The sequence below is a fragment of the Schistocerca piceifrons genome, chromosome 1 (assembly GCF_021461385.2).
Source record: "Schistocerca piceifrons isolate TAMUIC-IGC-003096 chromosome 1, iqSchPice1.1, whole genome shotgun sequence".
NCBI classification, from domain to species: Eukaryota; Metazoa; Arthropoda; class Insecta; order Orthoptera; family Acrididae; genus Schistocerca; species Schistocerca piceifrons.
This window is the reverse complement of record NC_060138.1, coordinates 710,963,222-710,983,935: the sequence shown is the minus strand read 5'-3', so window position 1 is coordinate 710,983,935 and position 20,714 is coordinate 710,963,222. Positions and strand designations below refer to the sequence as shown.

Sequence of the window (20,714 nt, the reverse complement as noted above, 5' to 3'; positions counted from 1 at the left end):
TGTGTCTGATTTTAGTAAGCATGTATTATATAATTATCAAACCAGGAACTTTAACGGCTTTTAAAATAAATTTCTAAATATAATTTTTACTTAAAAAGGCCTTAAATGTTCATATTTTCTTAGTTTGTTTCCCTTTGGATGCTAAACATATAACACTTAGTTGCAGATGGCCCTTACGGCCTAACCATCGTTGATGCGTTGTGCTGTTTACGATTTTGTTGCATTCTATTTGGAAGTAAGATAGAACGTTCAGCCCCTAACACTGAGTCGACACATGTTCATTATAGACGCGAAAACAATCTAGGATTGGAGAAAGTTGAGGACGAACATTGTCTTTACCGTAAAATGCGTTTAATAAAAACAGTTTTCAATTTCGAAATAAAAAATTGATGAATTTTAAAAATATATAAAAATCATAATTTTAAGAGTTTATAAGTCTTTTGCATGACTTCAAACTTGTATTTGGATTTGGAACTAGCTCATTCTTTTATAACATAAAAAATAATCCTACATGTTGCTGTACGCCCTGCAGAGAGAGGTGAATACACAGCAGTTAAATCTTGTTTAGCTATTTTTGTTGCCTGGTCTTTGAGGTGAATACGAACATATCAAAATCTGTTTTCATATCTGGTTTAACAATGGTTTCGTTCATTACAAGAACTAAAAATATTGAATTACTTGTGTTTTTGGTTCTTTTTCCCAACCAGATTTGAATCGTGGAAAAAAAAAGTACTAAGCCATTTCCGAGTATGAAATTTCTGAGAAAATGTTATGCAGAAGAAAATACAGGCCACATGCATCTTGTTGTTGATGGAAAAGATACGAAAGCATGGAACTTAAGAAAGTGTATTTCTCGCGCTTGATAAATTCAAAAGGCTGCACTGAACTCCAATTTTCCACTATGTGGCTTTTGCCGTTCCCGACTAAAGAACATCTGTCTTCTCACTGAGAACAGTTGTGACAGAGAATGTTCCTCCCATATTTCCCTGCTATTTACAAAATAAAAATTCTCTACGTGGTGAACTCTCTACAGACGACGCTGCATTACACTCCACACACCACAGCGGCAACCGTTCTATTATTTCCTTCTCTCTCTCTCTCTCTCTCTCTCTCTCTCTCTCTCTCTCTCTCTCTCTCTGTCTGTCTCTCTATCTCTCTCCGACGAGTATCATACGTTTTTTTTCCTGTTATTATTCCTCTAGGTAAGCTAATTCGTCTTTTAATTATAAATATAAGGAGTACACAATTGTAACTTTTTTAAAATAACATACGGGCTGCATCAGTTGCCCAGAGTGCAAGTGCAAGTGACAGACATTTAAAAAAAAGATCTCCCGTCTCTCGTCGTGCGAATACTTTGAAATTCTATACAAAGCATTTTCGAATGAATCCCACATCTTTGTCAGAAATACGAGGATGGCCCGTTGATTTCGTTTTGCAGAGGCATTTTCTGTCTTTGAGCTGTTAATGCCAACGTCGTATACTCAAAGCGGTGAAAGTTTCAACATTATATTGTTGTTTGAATCTATTATGTACTGCTGTAACAAATTCCCTCACTGTAAATAATGGTAGACAGATCTTTGTTGCGATGTCACCATCTTGACAGTAAATAATATGAGAACAGGGAGGAGCGCGCTACAAAGACGCATCGACGACCGTGTGAAACTCCAAACTCTCCTCTCCTAACAGAAATTATTCGATATAAGTGACTTCAAAACTTGATTAATTCTTTTTGAAACACCCTGTATTTCACTGGGTTGTTGAAGGAAAATGACAGCGAATCTGACGAACTCATACTAGTCTTACAATCTATGAAATTTCCATGCACTTCGATGGCTATAAAATAAGAAGAAAGGCTGCGCTGTGCTATAAGCAATTCCGTCTCATACGTAAGGATTGTGTACAGTTCTTTCTTGATGAAAGGTACGTATCTACATCTACATCTACATCTACATTTATACTCCGCAAGCCACCCAACAGTGTGTGGCGGAGGGCACTTTACGTGCCACTGTCATTACCTCCCTTTCCTGTTTCAGTCGCGTATGGTTCGCGGGAAGAACGACTGTCTGAAAGACTCCGTGTGCGCTCTAATCTCTCTAATTTTACATTCGTGATCTCCTCGGGAGGTATAAGTACGGGGAAGCAATATATTCGATACCTCATCCAGAAACGCACCCTCTCGAAACCTGGCGAGCAAGCTGCACCGCGATGCAGAGCGCCTCTCTTGCAGAGTCTGCCACTTGAGTTTGTTAAACATCTCCGTAACGCTATCACGGTTACCAAATAACCCTGTGACGAAACGCGCCGCTCTTTTTTGGATCTTCTCTATGTCCTCCGTCAACCCGATCTGGTACGGATCCTACACTGATGAGCAATACTCAAGTATAGGTCGAACGAGTGTTTTGTAAGCCACCTCCTTTGTTGATGGACTACATTTTCTAAGGACTCTCCCAATGAATCTCAACCTGGCACCCGCCTTACCAACAATTAATTTTATATGATCATTCCACTTCAAATCGTTCCGCACACATACTCCCAGATATTTTACAGAAGTAACTGCTACCAGTGTTTGTTCCGCTACCATATAATCATACAATAAGGGATCCTTCTTTCTATGTATTCGCAATACATTACATTTGTCTATGTTAAGGGTCAGTTGCCACTCCCTGCACCAAGTGCCTATCCGCTGCAGATCTTCCTGCATTTCGCTGCAATTTTCTAATGCTGCAACTTCTCTGTATACTACAGCATCATTCGCGAATAGCCACATGGAACTTCCGACACTATCTACTAGGTCATTTATATATATTGTGAAAAGCAATGGTCCCATAACACTCCCCTGTGGCACGCCAGAGGTTACTTTAACGTCTGTAGACGTTTCTCCATTGATAACAATTTAGGTTAAAACTACCGCAAATTGTTGCTACGAGAGTGTTGTGGAAATTTTGACGCTACTTATTTGGGAATCGTTTGAAGAATTTGCATACGCGAAAGGCTGCTTCGTAAATTTAGATTGAATTTTATACTTTCTATTACGACCTTAATAAGCAGACAAAATAGACTCGGATGCTTAGACAAGTACGCGTCCATCCTCACCCCCGCTCTCCCCCGTGACTTCGTAATGGAGCAGGAAAGGAGACAACTAATTATGGTATGAAATACTCTCCGCGATGCACCGTGCAGGGAGAAAGAAAGGACGTTGCAGAGAAATGTTTGAATTACAAACTTAAAATTCTTTCCAGAATGAATATTTTATTCTGCGGGATACAATCCCTAAGCTGTGGCTCAGCCATTTCTTCCCAAAATTTTCTTCCAGGAGTTGCAGCTCTTGGTACGTTTGGAAAATTAGATGAGAGGTGTTGCAGTACTGTCTGATTCGACACTATGAAGACGAATCGTGAGTCCTGCCTGAACAGGTCAGCCGACAAGAGCATTGCGTGGGGAAGGCAAGAGTCTGTGTCGAGGCCAAGTTCAGCACACGGCTTTAATTTGTCAGGATGTTTCCCTGTACAGAGCTCTGCATATGTGCCAGTGGCGGTATCACTGATGCCTTCGCTGATGTCAACTCTTAATACTGTCGCGTCATAATCAAAATCAAGTCCAATTTCGAAAGTAGGACCGTCAATGAAGTACAGCAATTAACACTGAAAGTATGTTTACAATCACACCGGCGTTCAGCCAGAATAGAAATGAATTTCTGGACGAAGAGTGTTGCTGTTTGACCAAACTTGAATATTCTAGAATATGCATTGGATCAAACTACAACACCTTGGATATAGATCTTGTCAGTGATCCTCCGTATGGCAGCGCTGGCGGGTTGTCAAGTTCATGTCGACTTGTCACATCGTCTTCACAAGGATGAGTATCAAATGTAGCCCCTCCCATCGAGCTTCGCGATCGTCTAGTTGGTCTTCAGTTTCCTTGAACGAGAAGCCCCCATCGTCTGTTTGCGCCTCAGGATCTTAGTAGGGCTTCATACGGAGAGCATGGACGACGACTCTGCAGTTCTGCCTTACTGATGAAGGACCGTAATCGACTTCGTATGTGACGTCCGACAAGCGTCAAAGGCTATGATGCTGCATAGAGTTGTGCTTTAGTAACTTTTCCGGTAGTTCCACTTCCCACACAAGCGTAAAAATCCATATGGAGTATCCTGGGCTGTATCTCACTGGCCAGTGCTTGACATTTTAACGCTCTCGACTTTCTCCTGGGAGTGCGATGTCCGTATGCGAGCCAGCTGTCTTGCTTGTTTTGTCCTGGTGATGAGTTGTTTCACGTAATCTTCCTGAATATCGTCTAGTTGAAACAGGAAAAGTATGTCCTATCAAGAGCATATATGCCAATGCCTTATTAAAGCGTCCTATGAGATCATTCGTGTGTGGATGATAGGTAGCTGTCCTCCTGTGCATGATGTCACAACTTAAAATTACCTCTCATACTAGTCTCGGCTGGAAAAATTTTGCTAGGTCAGAGATTAACGCATTGGGTGCTCCATGTTCCAAACCGATTCCTTCTACTATGAGCCTTGAAATTCCCGGAGCTTCGACAGTCGGTTTCGCTTTAGTGACAGAGCAACGGATCAGGTAGTCAGCACAGACTATTATCAATCGATTACCGTTTGTCGACTTCGGGAAACTCCTCATGAGGTCGATTCCAATTCGACGGTACAGGCAGAATTGATACCAGGTGCTCTGGAGGAAATTGAGGTACGTGCTTCCGTCGTTGGCACTCATTGCGGTGGCTCACATAGTGTCCAACGGATCGATATAGTCCTGGTCAGTGATACCTTCGTCTGATTCTGTCTAGCAGCTTCACGAATCCCAAATAACTAGAGTGTTGGAGTGTCGTGTAAAAACTTAAAAATATTTGGACGTGTCTGAGCTGAGATGATGAGCAACAATTTCCGCCCCATCGAATTATAGTTCCTCTTACACATTGTAGCATCTATTAACTGGAATTTTCCTTTGGACGATTGCTCCTCCTTAAAGGCTTCTATGGTTTTCAGCAATGCTGGATCTTCCCTCTGTTCAGCAGTAATGTCACTTAATGTTGCGATTACAGTTTTTCCGCCGACCGCTGTAGCCGAACGGTTCTAGGCGCTTCAGTCCGGAACCGCGCTGCTGCTACGGTCGTAGGCTCGAATCCTGCCTCGGGCATGGATGTGTGTTGTGTCCTTAGGTTAGTTAGGTTTAAGTAGTTGTGTCTAGGGGACTGATGACTTCATATGTTAAGTCCCATAGTGCTCAGAGCCATTTGAACCATTTTGAACAGTTTTTCCTCCACGCTGCTGTGTTCCGCAAAGGATTCCTTGGAAGGCAGTGTCCGGTATTGTATACAACTCTGAAATCGTTCTCCTGAAGCCTCGGTGCCTATCTCGCCGGGCAACCCGACGAATCCTTCAGACTAGTCAGTCGGGGTACAGAATTGTTGTAACGGTGAATTGTTTTCCAAATAAATAGGGCCGGTGCTTGTTGATGGTCCAAACAACTGCAAGGCACACTTCCTCGTTTGTGCAATAGTTCATCTCGGAGAGTTCTCTGGAAGCATATGCTATCACCTTCTCAGCATATTCCTAAATTTGTACTGGAACTGCTCCTATCCCATACCCGCCAGTCATTGTGAACATCTGTCTCGGAAATCTCGTCATGCGATGCTAGTACTGGACAAGATGTTGGCACCTCCTTAAGGACAAGGAAAGATCTTTCTTCCACCTCTTTCCACGAAAATTTGCCGTCTCCCTGTAGTAGTTCTAATAACAAACGTTCCTTGGTGCAGAAGTCCTTTATAAATCGTTGGTAGTACGATCACATTACGAGAAAATGTCTCACAGTGCGAATGTGCTGGGCAGTCGAAAAGTTTGTGACTGCTCTTATTTTCTCTAGGTCGGGGTGGATTACACCGCCATTCACTAGGCGCCCCAAGATTTTTATTTACTGGATAGTGAAGAGGCACATTTTCGCGTTCAGGCGGAGGTCTGCAGGCTGAAAACATTTTAACAAGGTTGTCAGGCGGCTCAGATGTTATGCAGATGTCTTTTAAAAACGACAGTTATCATCCAGATAGCGAAGACACGTCTGCCATTTAAGGTGCCGTAGCAAGTAGTCCATCACACTTTCTAAGGTTGCTAGAGTGTTTCGTAGCCAAACTGCATAACTTTGAGCACATATAGGCCGCCAGGAGTTATGAAGGCAGTCTTTTCTCTATCAGCCTCGTCAGCCCGATTTCCCAGTGGCCGATCTGCATGTCCATGGTTGAGAAATACTTTGCTCCTTTCAAGCAATCTGGGTTGTCATCAATGAGCGGTAGTGGGCAGACATCTATTTACCTGATTTTGTTCAGAAATGGCATGTGCCATCATTCTTCTTCACAATGACCACGGGTTAGGACCAAGGACTCTCTCAAGGTTCATTAATGTCATCTTGCAGCATCTTCTCCACTTCTTTCCGGTTTATCCGTCGTTCAGCCGGCGTCGAATTATGTGAGCTTTGGTTAGTCGGTGGGCGACCCACTGTTTTAACATGAGTCGCTTGGTGTCTCTTTCCTCCAATCTGAATTTGAAAGCATCCTGAAATTAGTGGCAGAACGGATGACACGCGTTGACATTTTACTTCCTTAGGGCCAGATCATGTTGGCATTTCGATAGTAGCTTTCTCCCCTGCCTTGTCTGCAGTGGTAACAGACCATGAGCCTTCTTCGATGCCACTAAGCTTGCTCTGCTGACCTAATAGGGCTATTCGTACCCACATCCCTTTAGGGACGAGTTAAAGCTGCTCGTAACAGTTCCACAAAGTTCTCTTTGCCAACGTACAATGCATATTATCGTCAGTGGCATGTAGATCCCTTTTTTGAGCCTGAGTAGCTATTTTCAATCGAAAAACGCTTCACGCTTCTACTGAGCATCTCGATTGATGAATAGATATCGACTCTTTTATGACAGCGGGAAAATAACGTCTTCAATGGCAAACCACCGCTCATAGTAATCTTTGTTATGTGTGCTTGTTGGAATAGCTTCGTCATTCTGCAGTTCTAATCTTCCACACTCCATGACTGCCTTTGATGTCTGCAGGGTTTCATCTATATCAGCCTCATCTGCACAGATGTTTGCCTCGCTTAGTTTTGTTGAATTCGGTGGCTTGGCGAGCGGCTAGTACCTCTCTGTGAGGCAACGGGGAACCGCTACGGCGTATTGGGTAACGACTTCCAGAGTATAGCGATTGGCATCGTCCCATAGGTCTACTATAATGCAATTGACTGGAGTGACTAGGACTGTTGTGATGGTCAACGCCTGGTAGCGTAATAGTCATCGAACACTCGTATTCTGTCTCTCTGCAGTAGCGTACAAGCCCAGGGCGCCCATAGTGGAACATACCTGCGCGTTGTTCTCTGTCTTCCAAACGTCCGTTTTTTAGTGGGGCGTCATACTTGGCATACAAGTTGGTTGTATGCTACCTGCGTTGATCGGATACTGCGCGTCTGTTTGACGGCTGCGGCCTAAGTCAGAGTCGGCCGAGTCCATTGTTTGTGGCGCTTTCGACTGGTGATGGAAATCGGTGCTAAATGTCGATACACCTCTTCTTCATCATGACGTGTGAGGTCGACATTCATGATTTACCTCTTGCTTTCTCGATCCGACGGTTCTGGTTACCACAAATAACTGCTGTTACTCTTCTCTTACCCCAGGCGTCTCCATCAAACAATGTCATGTCGTAACCACAATCAAGTTCAAACATGAAAACAGGGTCGTCAGTAAAGTATAACACTTACCAGTGAAATAACGTTTGTTACATCAGCGTGCAGCCATAACAGAACTGTACCCCTGAAGAAACTTTACACAAGATCGAATATTTTAGAAAATACTAACATTACAAAAATAACGAATTTCGCGAACCTTCCAGAAATGTTGAATAAGAAATGGCAAACACTTGCTGGTGGTCGGATGTAAACTGGCGACCCGCAGCACGACAGTAGGCCTACAGCGACGTGAAATCCTACGCCACACTGCGTGCCCACAGTTCGTCGCAGTATCACTAACAAGGGAACCTCCCCATCGCACCACCCTCAGATTTAGTTATAAGTTGGCACAGTGGATAGGCCTTGAAAATCTGAATATAGATCAATCGAGAAAACAGGAAGAAGTTGTGTGGAACTATGAAAAAATAAGCAAAATATACAAACTGAATAGCCCATGCGCAAGATAGACAACATCAAGAATAGTGTGAACTCAGGAGTGCCGTGGTCCCGTGGGTAGCGTGAGCAGCTGCGGAACGAAAGGTCGTTGGTTCAAGTCCTCCCTAAAGTGAAAAGTTTACTTCCTTTCTTTTGCAAAGTTATGATCTGTCCGTTCGTTCATTGACGTCTGTGTTCACTGTAATAAGTTTAGTGTCTGTGTTTTGCGACCGCACCGCAAAACCGTGCGATTAGTAGACGAAAGGACGTGCCTCTCCAATGGGAACCGAAAACATTTGATCGCAAGGTCATAGGTCAACCGATTCCTCCACAGGAAAACGTCTGATATATTCTATACGACACTGGTAACGGCATGTGCGTCACATGACAGGAATATGTTGTCTGAATATAGATCAATGGGGTAAAATGGGTAAAAAGATTCTTCTACCTTGCCCGATTTAGGTTTTCTTGTGGATGTGATAATCACTCCCAAAAAAGTGATGAAAACATAAGAGTTTGTCATATAAACCGAAAATAAAAAATTGAAATTTTCACTCGAGGGAAGGCTTGATCCATGAACCTCTCGTTTCGCAGCTGCTCACGCTAACCACAGGACCACGGCGCTCCTCATCTCACATTCTCCTTGACATTGCCTATCTTGCACATGGACTACTCATTTTGTATATTTTGCTTATTTTTTCATAGTTCCACACAACTTCTTCCTGTTTTCTCGATTGATCTGTGTTCAGTTTTTCAAGGCCTATCCACTGTGCCAACTTATAACTAAATCTGAAGGGGGTGCGATGGGGACGTTCCCTTGTAAGAAGAATGAGGTGTCTGGCATAAGACATATTTCGTTTACTGAATCGTGAGAACAAGTGAGAGCAACAACACGTATCAAAGAAAACCTGCAATACATCTCAGTCCCTTCCAGCCAGAAGAAGAAACATATCACTTGTAATTAACTACACGCCACCGCAAAGATAACCGCAGAGTGATTCTTTGCTTATACCCACTTTTAGACGAAGCTATCAAACGTCAACAGGTTGAGGAATAAAACAATCTTATGAACCGTTTATGGTGAACGATTCGGTAGACAACTATTAAAATAACAATTACTTACGGGTCGTTTTCTGACAAATGCACTTAATGGAAATATTCGCCCATACAGTTGTACCTCGCAGCTGTCTACACCAGGTTAGCATTTGATTTGTTTCCGACACATACCTCTATGTTGCCACACTTTCTACACGTATCACTGCTTTCATACTCTGCCGTTAAACAATTAAATTCTCGTTTAGGTTGCTTTATCGCTTTCTGGATCTCGCACAATATTCAGATCAGTTGCAATAGTCATTTTTACATCCAAAGAGACTCCTCCTCCCGTTTGCTAACTTGTAGATGCGTTAAGCAGAAATCATAAACACAAAGTAATATTGAATTCAGCGAGTAAAAATCTAAACGTTTAAGGGTTTAGTATAAGCAGTTTCTTACAGTATGTGACACTTTCAAAACAAATTGGCAAAATAGTTCATAAAACGGTTCTAAACGACTCCATTATCAACGTTTGAACACTCCTCACTATCCTTTACAATTAGTACCCTTGGGATAATGGATGTGATCTACAACAGCTTAGTCACTTTTTGTAGGTGGTTTCATTGACAAATCCTGCAATCCTCATCGGTGTGTATACTACAACAAACTTTCAGACACTAAGATTGTGTGCCGGGTTGTTACCTGATCCAGAATCCTTCTTTGCATTCCTAACGCCACACATTCCTACTCCAAGAAGAGGGAAATTCTGTAGTTTTAATTCAAAACCAGCCTGTAAACCTTGTATGGGTCAGATGCTAAAGGTAGCCTGCAATCGAGTGCCGATTCTGTAACGTTTTAATTTGTCGTGACATTTCTTCCTCGTATGAATAATAACAATTATATTTTAATTCTTAATATCTCCAATCTACTTTACTATTTTCCTAACAATTATAATATTTTCCTCAGTTGTTAATGAACATAAATCTTCGTTGTTAATGAAATCGGTCATATGATAGCGCTACAGGGTTTTCAATCACTTTGTGACTTCGCAATTTTTTACTATCCGCTTTACTAGGCTCTCAGACAAAGCGTATAGAACAACTCTTCAGACAGTTTTTAAAGTTAGATAGCCTATTAATAGAGGTCAACAGGCACCTGTAAGATTTTAGCTCGATTATATACAGTTGAATCAAGGAAATAACAGGTCCATGAAAGGTACCTGAAATGGGTAACGTCACAGATATCAGCAAGATGTAAGTAATGGTGGACCACATTGCCAGTCATCGATAGGACCAACATGTAAATTATATGGAACACAAAAATATCTTCCTCAGGCAAACGGATCATGTGACCCAGCAAGCTTTCGTGGTCGTCGTCAAACCAACTAAAATCTGATACATTGCTTGAGGTTGTCTTTTTCTTTTACAAAATTCACGTGTGACAGGCTCTATGGCCAAAGCTGTTAATTTTTGTTCAAGCACATTTCCTTATAAACTGATCCGCTTGCCTCTGGGTAACGAATATTGTGCCATACATAGACAGCTGAATTAAGTCCTTGTTTACACATAAAAGCTAATCTATCGAGTTCTGTGATCTACAAGTATCTGCAAAGTTAATCTAGGCAAAAGTTCAAAGAATGCACTTCAGTGAGAAAGAACAAAACTAAACAATCGAGCCCTATACACACAGAAAATGATAAAAATGTTATATTTTAATCAATAGGGTTTCTCTGTTTCTGCAGTATAGTTTACAGCTGTGGGTTCTTGGCCAGTGAATTCCTGCCCTAATTACGGTTCTACTTTTTTAATCGTTTAATCTACGCATCTACATTTAGAATCCTGTTTTTACGATAGGTGTTTTATGAGAGCATCAAGCCAGCCCTGGTCAAAACTGTCCCACTCTCCTGCAGTCATTTCACGAGAACAGCACAGTGATCACGCGAGTTATCCTCCATCAAGGCGAAATTGTCACCAAAATATTGGCGATGCGGTCTCACCATCCATTGTAGAATCTTGTCAATGTACCGTATAGCAATTACATTACCCTCGACAACCACGAGATACGTGCGGTTGCTCCTTTTAATGCCCGTAATGCCACCCCATTACACAACTCTATCACTACCTCGTTGCACATGTCAAACACAATTTTGAAGACGTTCGATATTACCGGGTCGTTTCCAAGCAGGTTGTCCTCGATTATGAGTGTCAAACATGTCCGAGTTTCGTTCGTAAACAACATCCGACACCAATCCTGGGGCGTCCATTCTGCATAAATTTTGTCCATCTGTAAATGAGTACGTGCAGTTGTAGTGTATGACGTGGTGCTCGCAATGGTTGTCAGGAATGGAGATTTGCTTCATGCATCGACTCCTAACAGTTTAATGCGATGTACAGCGTCATGTAAGCTCTTCGATGGCCGAATTCAGTTCTGGAGCACTCAGCCCACGGTTTATTTGACCCGTCGACATCGATCATCCAGTGCACATATCGAACGTGGACAACCTGTGCGATGTCAGTCTTCAACCCTACTTGCTAATTGGAACCGATTTCATGTCTGCACCACATCATTTTGACTCCGGTGCACACGTCGAGCAACTTCCCTGGTTGACAAGCATTCTGCACATAACGTGATGATGCGGACTTGATCATTGGTCACGACTGTCCGTGGCATGACGGATGTTCACTCTGCTGTTCCACAGACCTTTCCACTGCATCCCTGCTAGTGCTTTACTTTCAACTGAAATGCCGCAATCCATTCGAATGCAACGTTCTACCTGTGGGTAGCGGTCATGGTAAGAGTGTGTATGTTTATAAACAACTTCAGAGGTGACCTTCCGATCGGTACGGGAACAGTCACAATAGCAACATACCTGCACGAGATATAGGGGTGATGCCACATTTTTCTTGATATATACATACTGCTAGCAATATAGCTAGTCATGTGTGTATTCTGATATTTTGGTAATCTGATTGCTCCATCATAAATTCAGCTCACTTCCAGCATTCTTGGCAGGCAAAAATATAAGATATTTCACTTTGTTTTCTATAGTGACAAGGCAACACCTGCTGCACCATTGCAATACTACATGGTACTTCTCATTCCTGGTACCTTGTCCACAGCCTTACCCCACACACTAAACATGAAATTATTTTCATTCAAAGGAGTGAAACATTCATTTTTTCTGAAAGAACTAAGGCTACTATATAAGTAATTCGTGAATGCTAATAGCAGTTTCTGTCTGTTTCAGGCATGACCAATCAGAGGAACTACCCCGGTCACGTGACCAATGTGGACGCCCATCATGGCGGCGCAAGGTGACGCATTCAGAGCGCAACGATTCACTCACCAGCCGCAAGATGTCGTCCCAGCGCCACAGCAAAGGCCCAACGAAGCATCTCAGGTAAAGAAATATGTATATGTGTTTAACACATGCCTGACAAAAAAGTGAAACACTCAGAAGGTGAGGGGGAAGCGAAATGAAACTTCACAGGTTGAAAAGATAGTGATCTCATTTAAGTGGTCACGAAATCGAGTCAAATTTATAAAGAACATTGAAGTATGAGCCAGCTTATCAGTATGACGTTACACTCTCTCTGGCCTGGATGCATTTCTGAGGCAAGCTGGCCTACAATTGTTGTCACTGGCCTTTGATAACCTAGACACCGGCAAGTTCGAGCACGTCCCACATGGGATCTATCGGGGACAGATCTTGGGATCTTGCTGGCTATGGCAGTACATCTACAAGCATTGTCCTGTTGAAAAATGGCACCATGATGCTGTCGCATGAGTGGTAACACAATAGGATGCATGGCATCCGTGACGTATCATTGGGCCATCAGGGTTCACTCAGTCACTACCAGGCAGGACAGGACAGGAGGCTATAAGCGATGGCTCCCAGTACCATGATGCAAGGAATAACACCGCTGTGCCTCTGCAAAACGTTGGAAGAATGGGGCTTCCCCCCACATTACCGCTATACTTTCCGACGATGGTCATCGGAGGTAATGCATAACTGTAATTCAGCGCTGAACATAATGCGACACCATTCATCAGCAGTGCAAGCTTCCAGGTGACGGCACCAACCCAAATGCAGCCGTTTGTGTTCTCTCTCTCCCCCTCTGTTTTTTATTTTTACGGCAAACTACCATGGTCTGGTAATTCCCTAGTCCAGCTGATGCTAGCCTCCAACGAATGGATGACAAAATGTTGCAGCGAATCCATTACTTGTTCTCGGATAACAGGTGCTGTTGCTAACGTGTTACGATGTGCCTGCTGCATAATACGGAGATACTCCTTTGTATTGGTAAGATAAAGTGACTGGAACCTCGACGACAAGTATGGATACTCTCACGTTCCCATGTAGTCCAACATTGAGCCGCTCTTACATCTGAATGCCCACAAATCTGGATATTGCACTTTTCGACCACCTGACCAAATGAAGACTGACAATGAGGCTCCTTTCAAACTTTATCAAGAACTGATAACGCATTCTCGCACGTATAAGTGACATCTCCGTGTCCTTCAGAGTGATCACTCAACATTTACCTTAGTTCGTGACCCATATATACCCTAACAGGCCTGGTAACAAGACTAAACATGAGAAACACTAATGAATTCTGTTGGCCACTGTGCGTGTCAAAGAGAATGGCAACTCTGATCATTTATATACCTGCTGATGGTGTGTACGAAGTTACACAGACATCCGGCCCTGTCTTTTGAGTGCTTCGCTTTTCTTGTCACACAGTTATAAGATATGTAACAACTAAGAGTTTCACGATTCACTTTTCGGCACTGTTAATTTATTGCTAAGAAATCAATTATAGTACCGTAGTTGTCTGTAAAAGAAGGAGATGAGATTAAAAACAAGCAATACTAACGCAGAATGGAACTTACATCCATTCATGACAACGGCAACGTTAACTTGGTCATCATCTCTGCAAGATTTTCGCACTGTTTCAGCAAACTAAAGACTGACCACTGTGTGTTCCTGTACCAAATTCATCGTCTATATATATATATATATACACTCCTGGAAATTGAAATAAGAACACCGTGAATTCATTGTCCCAGGAAGGGGAAACTTTATTGACACAGTCCTGGGGTCAGATACATCACATGATCACACTGACAGAACCACAGGCACATAGACACAGGCAACAGAGCATGCACAATGTCGGCACTAGTACAGTGTATATCCACCTTTCGCAGCAATGCAGGCTGCTATTCTCCGATGGAGACGATCGTAGAGATGCTGGATGTAGTCCTGTGGAACGGCTTGCCATGCCATTTCCACCTGGCGCCTCAGTTGGACCAGCGTTCGTGCTGGACGTGCAGACCGCGTGAGACGACGCTTCATCCAGTCCCAAACATGCTCAATGGGGGACAGATCCGGAGATCTTGCTGGCCAGGGTAGTTGACTCACACCTTCTAGAGCACGTTGGGTGGCACGGGATACATGCGGACGTGCATTGTCCTGTTGAAACAGCAAGTTCCCTTGCCGATCTAGGAATGGTAGAACGATGGGTTCGATGACGGTTTGGATGTACCGTGCACTATTCAGTGTCCCCTCGACGATCACCAGTGGTGTACGGCCAGTGTAGGAGATCGCTCCCCACACCATGATGCCGGGTGTTGGCCCTGTGTGCCTCGGTCGTATGCAGTCCTGATTGTGGCGCTCACCTGCACGGCGCCAAACACGCATACGACCATCATTGGCACCAAGGCAGAAGCGACTCTCATCGCTGAAGACGACACGTCTCCATTCGTCCCTCCATTCACGCCTGTCGCGACACCACTGGAGGCGGGCTGCACGATGTTGGGGCGTGAGCGGAAGACGGCCTAACGGTGTGCGGGACCGTAGCCCAGCTTCATGGAGACGGTTGCGAATGGTCCTCGCCGATACCCCAGGAGCAACAGTGTCCCTAATTTGCTGGGAAGTGGCGGTGCGGTCCCCTACGGCACTGCGTAGGATCCTACGGTCTTGGCGTGCATCCGTGCGTCGCTGCGGTCCGGTCCCAGGTCGACGGGCACGTGCACCTTCCGCCGACCACTGGCGACAACATCGATGTACTGTGGAGACCTCACGCCCCACGTGTTGAGCAATTCGGCGGTACGTCCACCCGGCCTCCCGCATGCCCACTATACGCCCTCGCTCAAAGTCCGTCAACTGCACATACGGTTCACGTCCACGCTGTCGCGGCATGCTACCAGTGTTAAAGACTGCGATGGAGCTCCGTATGCCACGGCAAACTGGCTGACACTGACGGCGGCGCTGCACAAATGCTGCGCAGCTAGCGCCATTCGACGGCCAACACCGCGGTACTTGGTGTGTCCGCTGTGCTGTGCGTGTGATCACTGCTTGTACAGCCCTCTCGCAGTGTCCGGAGCAAGTATGGTGGGTCTGACACACCGGTGTCAATGTGTTCTTTTTTCCATTTCCAGGAGTATATATATATATATATATATATATATATATATATATATATATATATATATATATATATATATAATACAGATTGCGGAACGCAGCCAATACGCGTCCGCCTTTCATGGAATAGAAACGCTAAAAGGTGAAGCGCTCAAGGCCTCATTCGGCTTGAAAAAACCTAATTATTTTCATATCATTAATCGATATGTGTACATACAGATTTACAGCCGCCGTGCAGGAGCGGCAAAGGTAAAGAATAATAGATTCTGTCTCTGCTTTCTTTTAAATTACAATTGTTTGATAACTTCAGGCCATCAGGCGTTTACTGTTGAGGGTATACTAATCTTTGTGAGGTGAAAATTACCAATATTACATGCAATACATCACGTATCCTGTACGTCAACACGTATCAAGTAAAGGTAGCAGATGACTGCTTTCCAAAAGATGTAGAAAAACCCCAATATCCAATCAGTATTTCAAAACCTTCCACTTATTTACCAGCAACTGCAGCTATACGATCCTTTAATTTGGCACCCATAGTCTCCGTCACTCAAAATTATATTCTACAAACGATAAATTACATGTGTTTGATGTTGTTGTTGTGGTGGTCTTCAGTCCTGAGACTGGTTTGATGCAGCTCTCCATGCTACTCTATCCTGTGCAAGCTTCTTCATCTCCCAGTACCTACTGCAACCTACATCCTTCTGAATCTGCTTAGTATATTGATCTCTTGGTCTCCCTCTACGATTTTTACCCTCCACGCTGCCCTCCAATGCTAAATTTGTGATCCCTTGATGCCTCAAAACATGTCCTACCAACCGATCCCTTCTTCTAGTCAAGTTGTGCCACAAACTTCTCTTCTCCCCAATCCTATTCAATACTTCGTCATTAGTTACGTGATCTACCCACCTTATCTTCAGCATTCTTCTGTAGCACCACATTTCGAAAGCTTCTATTCTCTTCTTTTCCAAACTGGTTATCGTCCATGTTTCACTTCCATACAAGGCTACACTCCATACAAATACTTTCAGAAACGACTTCCTGACAATTAAATCTATACTCGATGTTAACAAATTTCTCTTCTTCAGAAACGATTTCCTTGCCATTGCCAGTCTACACTTTATATCCTCTCTACATCGACCATCATCAGTTATTTTACTCCCTAAATAGCAAAACTCCTTTACTACTTTAAGTGTCTCATTACCTAATCTAATCCCCTCAGCAACACCCGATTTAATTTGACTACATTCCATTATCCTCGTTTTGCTTTTGTTGATGTTCATCTTATATCCTCCTTTCAAGACACTGTCCATTCGGTTCAACTGCTCTTCCAAGTCCTTTGCTGTCTCTGGCAGAATTACAATGTCATCGGCGAACCTCAACGTTTTTAATTCTTCTCCATGGGTTTCAATACCTACTCCGAATTTTTCTTTTGTTTCCTTTATTGCTTGCTCAATATACAGATTGAATAACATCGGGGAGAGGCTACAACCCTGTCTCACTCCTTTCCCAACCACTGCTTCCCTTTCATGCCCCTCGACTCTTATAACTGCCATCTGGTTTCTGTACAAATTGTAAATAGCCTTTCGCTCCCTGTATTTTACCCCTGCCACCTTCAGAATTTGAAAGAGAGTATTCCAGTTAACGTTGTCAAAAGCTTTCTCTAAGTCTACAAATGCTAGAAACATAGGTTTGCCTTTTCTTAATCTTTCTTCTAAGATAAGTCGTAAGGTTAGTATTGCCTCACGGGTTCCAACATTTCTACGGAATCCAAACTGATCTTCCCCGAGGTCCGCTTCTAATAGTTTTTCCATTCGTCTGTAAAGAATTCGCGTTAGTATTTTGCATCTGTGACTTATTAAACTGATAGTTCGGTAATTTTCACATCTGTCAACAGCTGCTTTCTTTGGGATTGGAATTATTACATTCTTCTTGAAGTCTGTGGGTATTTCGCCTGTCTCATACATCTTGCTCACCAGATGGTAGAGTTTTGTCAGGAATGGCTCTCCCAAGGCCATCAGTAGTTCTAATGGAATGTTGTCTACTCCCGGGGCCTTGTTTCGACTCAGGTCTTTCAGTGCTCTGTCAAACTCTTCACGCAGTATCTTATCTCCCATTTCATCTTCATCTACATCCTCTTCCATTTCCATAATATTGTCCTCAAGTACATCGCCCTTGTATAAATCCTCTATATACTCCTTCCACCTTTCTGCCTTCCATTCTTTGCTTAGAACTGGGTTGCCATCTGAGCTCTTGATATTCATACAAGTGGTTCTCTTCTCTCCAGAGGTCTCTTTAATTTTCCTGTAGGCAGTATCTATCTTACCTCTAGTGAGACAAGCCTCTACATCCTTACATTTGTCCTCTAGCCATCCCTGCTTAGCCATTTTGCACTTCCAGTCGATCTCATTTTTGAGACGTTTGTATTCCTTTTTGCCTGTTTCATTTACTGCATTTTTATATTTTCTCCTTTCATCAATTAAATTCAATATTTCTTCTGTTACCCAAGGATTTCTATTAGCCCTCGTCTTTTTACCTACTTGATCCTCTGCTGTCTTCACTATTTCATCCCTCAGACCTACCCATTCTTCTTCTACTGTGTTTCTTTCCCCCATTCCTGTCAATTGTTCCCTTATGCTCTTCCTGAAACTCTCTACAACCTCTCGTTCTTTCAGTTTATCCAGGTCCCATTTCCTTAAATTCCCACCTTTTTGCAGTTTCTTCAGTTTCAATCTGCAGTTCATAACCAATAGATTGTGGTCAGAATCCACATCTGCCCCTGGAAATGTCTTACAGTTTAAAACCTGGTTCCTAAATCTCTGTCTTACCATTATATAATCTATCTGATACCTTTTAGTATCTCCAGGATTCTTCCAGGTATACAACCTTCTTTTATGATTCTTGAACCAAGTGTTAGCTATGATTAAGTTATGCTCTGTGCAAAATCCTACTAGGCGGCTTCCTCTTTCATTTCTTCCCCCCAATCCATATTCACCTACTATGTTTCCTTCTCTCCCTTTTCCTACTGACGAATTCCAGTCACCCATGACTATTAAATTTTCGTCTCCCTTCACTACCTGAATAATTTCTTTTATCTCGTCATACATTTCATCAATTTCTTCATCATCTGCAGAGCTAGTTGGCATATAAACTTGTACTACTGTAGTAGGCATGGGCTTTGTGTCTATCTTGGCCACAATAATGCGTTCACTATGCTGTTTGTAGTAGCTAACCCGCACTCCTATATTTTTATTCATTATTAAACCTACTCCTGCATTACCCCTATTTGATTTTGTATTTATAACCCTGTAATCACCTGACCAAAAGTCTTGTTCCTCCTGCCACCGAACTTCACTAATTCCCACTATATCTAACTTTAACCTATCCATTTCCCTTTTTAAATTTTCTAACCTACTTGCCCGATTAAGGGATCTGACATTCCACGCTCCGATCTGTAGAACGCCAGTTCTCTTTCTCCTGATAACGACGTCCTCTTCAGTAGTCCCCGCCCGGAGATCCGAATGGGGGACTATTTTACCTCCGGAATATTTTACCCAAGAGGACGCCATCATCATTTAATCATACAGTAAAGCTGCATGTCCTCGGGAAAAATTACGGCTGTAGTTTCCCCTTGCTTTCAGCCGTTCGCAGTACCAGCACAGCAAGGCCGTTTTGGTTAATGTTACAAAGCCAGATCACTCAATCATCCAGACTGTTGCCCCTGCAACTACTGAAAAGGCTGCTGCCCCTCTTCAGGAACCACATGTTTGTCTGGCCTCTCAACAGATACCCCTCCGTTGTGGTTGCACCTACGGTACGACCATCTGTATCGCTGAGGCACGCAAGCCTCCCCACCAACGGCAAGGTCCATGGTTCATGGGGGGATGTGTTTGATAATCAGTCTTATAATCAAAGGCTATCCCACTTCTTTCTATGGAATGCTTTCTATGGACATATAATTATTATTTTACTTTAATAACCTAGTCCTTACACCACCCAATAGTTACTGAATCAGATTAGAACTTTGACAAGTTTCAGTGTGAAGAAACTTTCCCATAGGTACTTAAAATGGTGAATTATTAAAATAATCAATGTTGTGGCCGTGTAGAAGCAGCCTGCATCACCACACAGACTTTGCCGTAGGTAATTCACGCCTCTTGTTGTCTAAGCATTGTGCTAGTCACAAAAAGAAAAAAAAAAAAAAAAACGTGTTTTTGAGGAAACAAGTGACGCATAGATTGATGTATTTCTTGTAGAAACTCGCTTTCACATATTTGACACCCTGGTGCAGCCATACACCGAGGGAAGTAGCCGCGACACCCCCGTAGTACCTCTGCTGCATGAAATTGTGCTTGCGGGGCCAGGCAGTGAGGCAGCTGGGCGCCCTCGTGGTCAGTGGTTTGCGCTAAGCCGTGAGCTCTGCGAAGAAGGGCGCCTCGCAGCCGCCGCGGGCCCCTCGCCAAATGCCAGAGCCGCGGCCCGTAATTTCGGTGTGGCCAGCCCAGCCCAGCCCAGTCCAGTCCAGCTTAGCGGGGACCCTGCATTAGCCATTCCGTGTCCAGCGCAGCCGCGCGCCTCCACGCAGGCCGACGGCCCTTCACTGTGCACACATCAAATTTCGTTCACCCAACTCCACATGCAGCGCAGCACTTCCTACAGCACACACGACGGTCGTTCCAAATATGCAAGCCTTCTGCTCACTTTGAATTTCGGTTTCCTAGTGTAACGTAAACCCAACACGTATCATCGATACAGTTCTGATCCGTATAACAAATTAATGAACGCGAAGTAATTGATCAGAACGCACATTCACCGTGCAGTGTAAAAATACTAGACACATTGTCAGCAGACCGAATATGAAAAATCAATTATAAGACTCCAACAAAGGTTATTATTTATTTAATCGTGTCCAAGCCGTAGACAACCCACATATTACATATACACACAAATACAAATACAATACACATATGTATAAATAAAACAAACCCAAAATGGGGAATCACATTACAATATAAAGACAAACATAGTATATATATCATATTACGTCCCGCCAAAATTCAGCGCATTTAACTGCCACTGCCGTAGCGTT

The 20,714-nt window shown here is 43.3% G+C and overlaps 1 protein-coding gene across 1 annotated transcript in view; it reads left to right on the top strand.

The window, feature by feature from the left end:
• LOC124770779 overlaps positions 1-20,714 on the top strand; it is a 121,195-nt gene that overhangs the window by 60,999 nt on the left and 39,482 nt on the right. Inside the window, exon 2 of the mRNA XM_047249218.1 lies at positions 12,446-12,598. Within this exon, the coding sequence (XP_047105174.1) occupies positions 12,446-12,598 (153 nt within the window). The remainder of the gene's footprint in view (positions 1-12,445; positions 12,599-20,714) is intronic.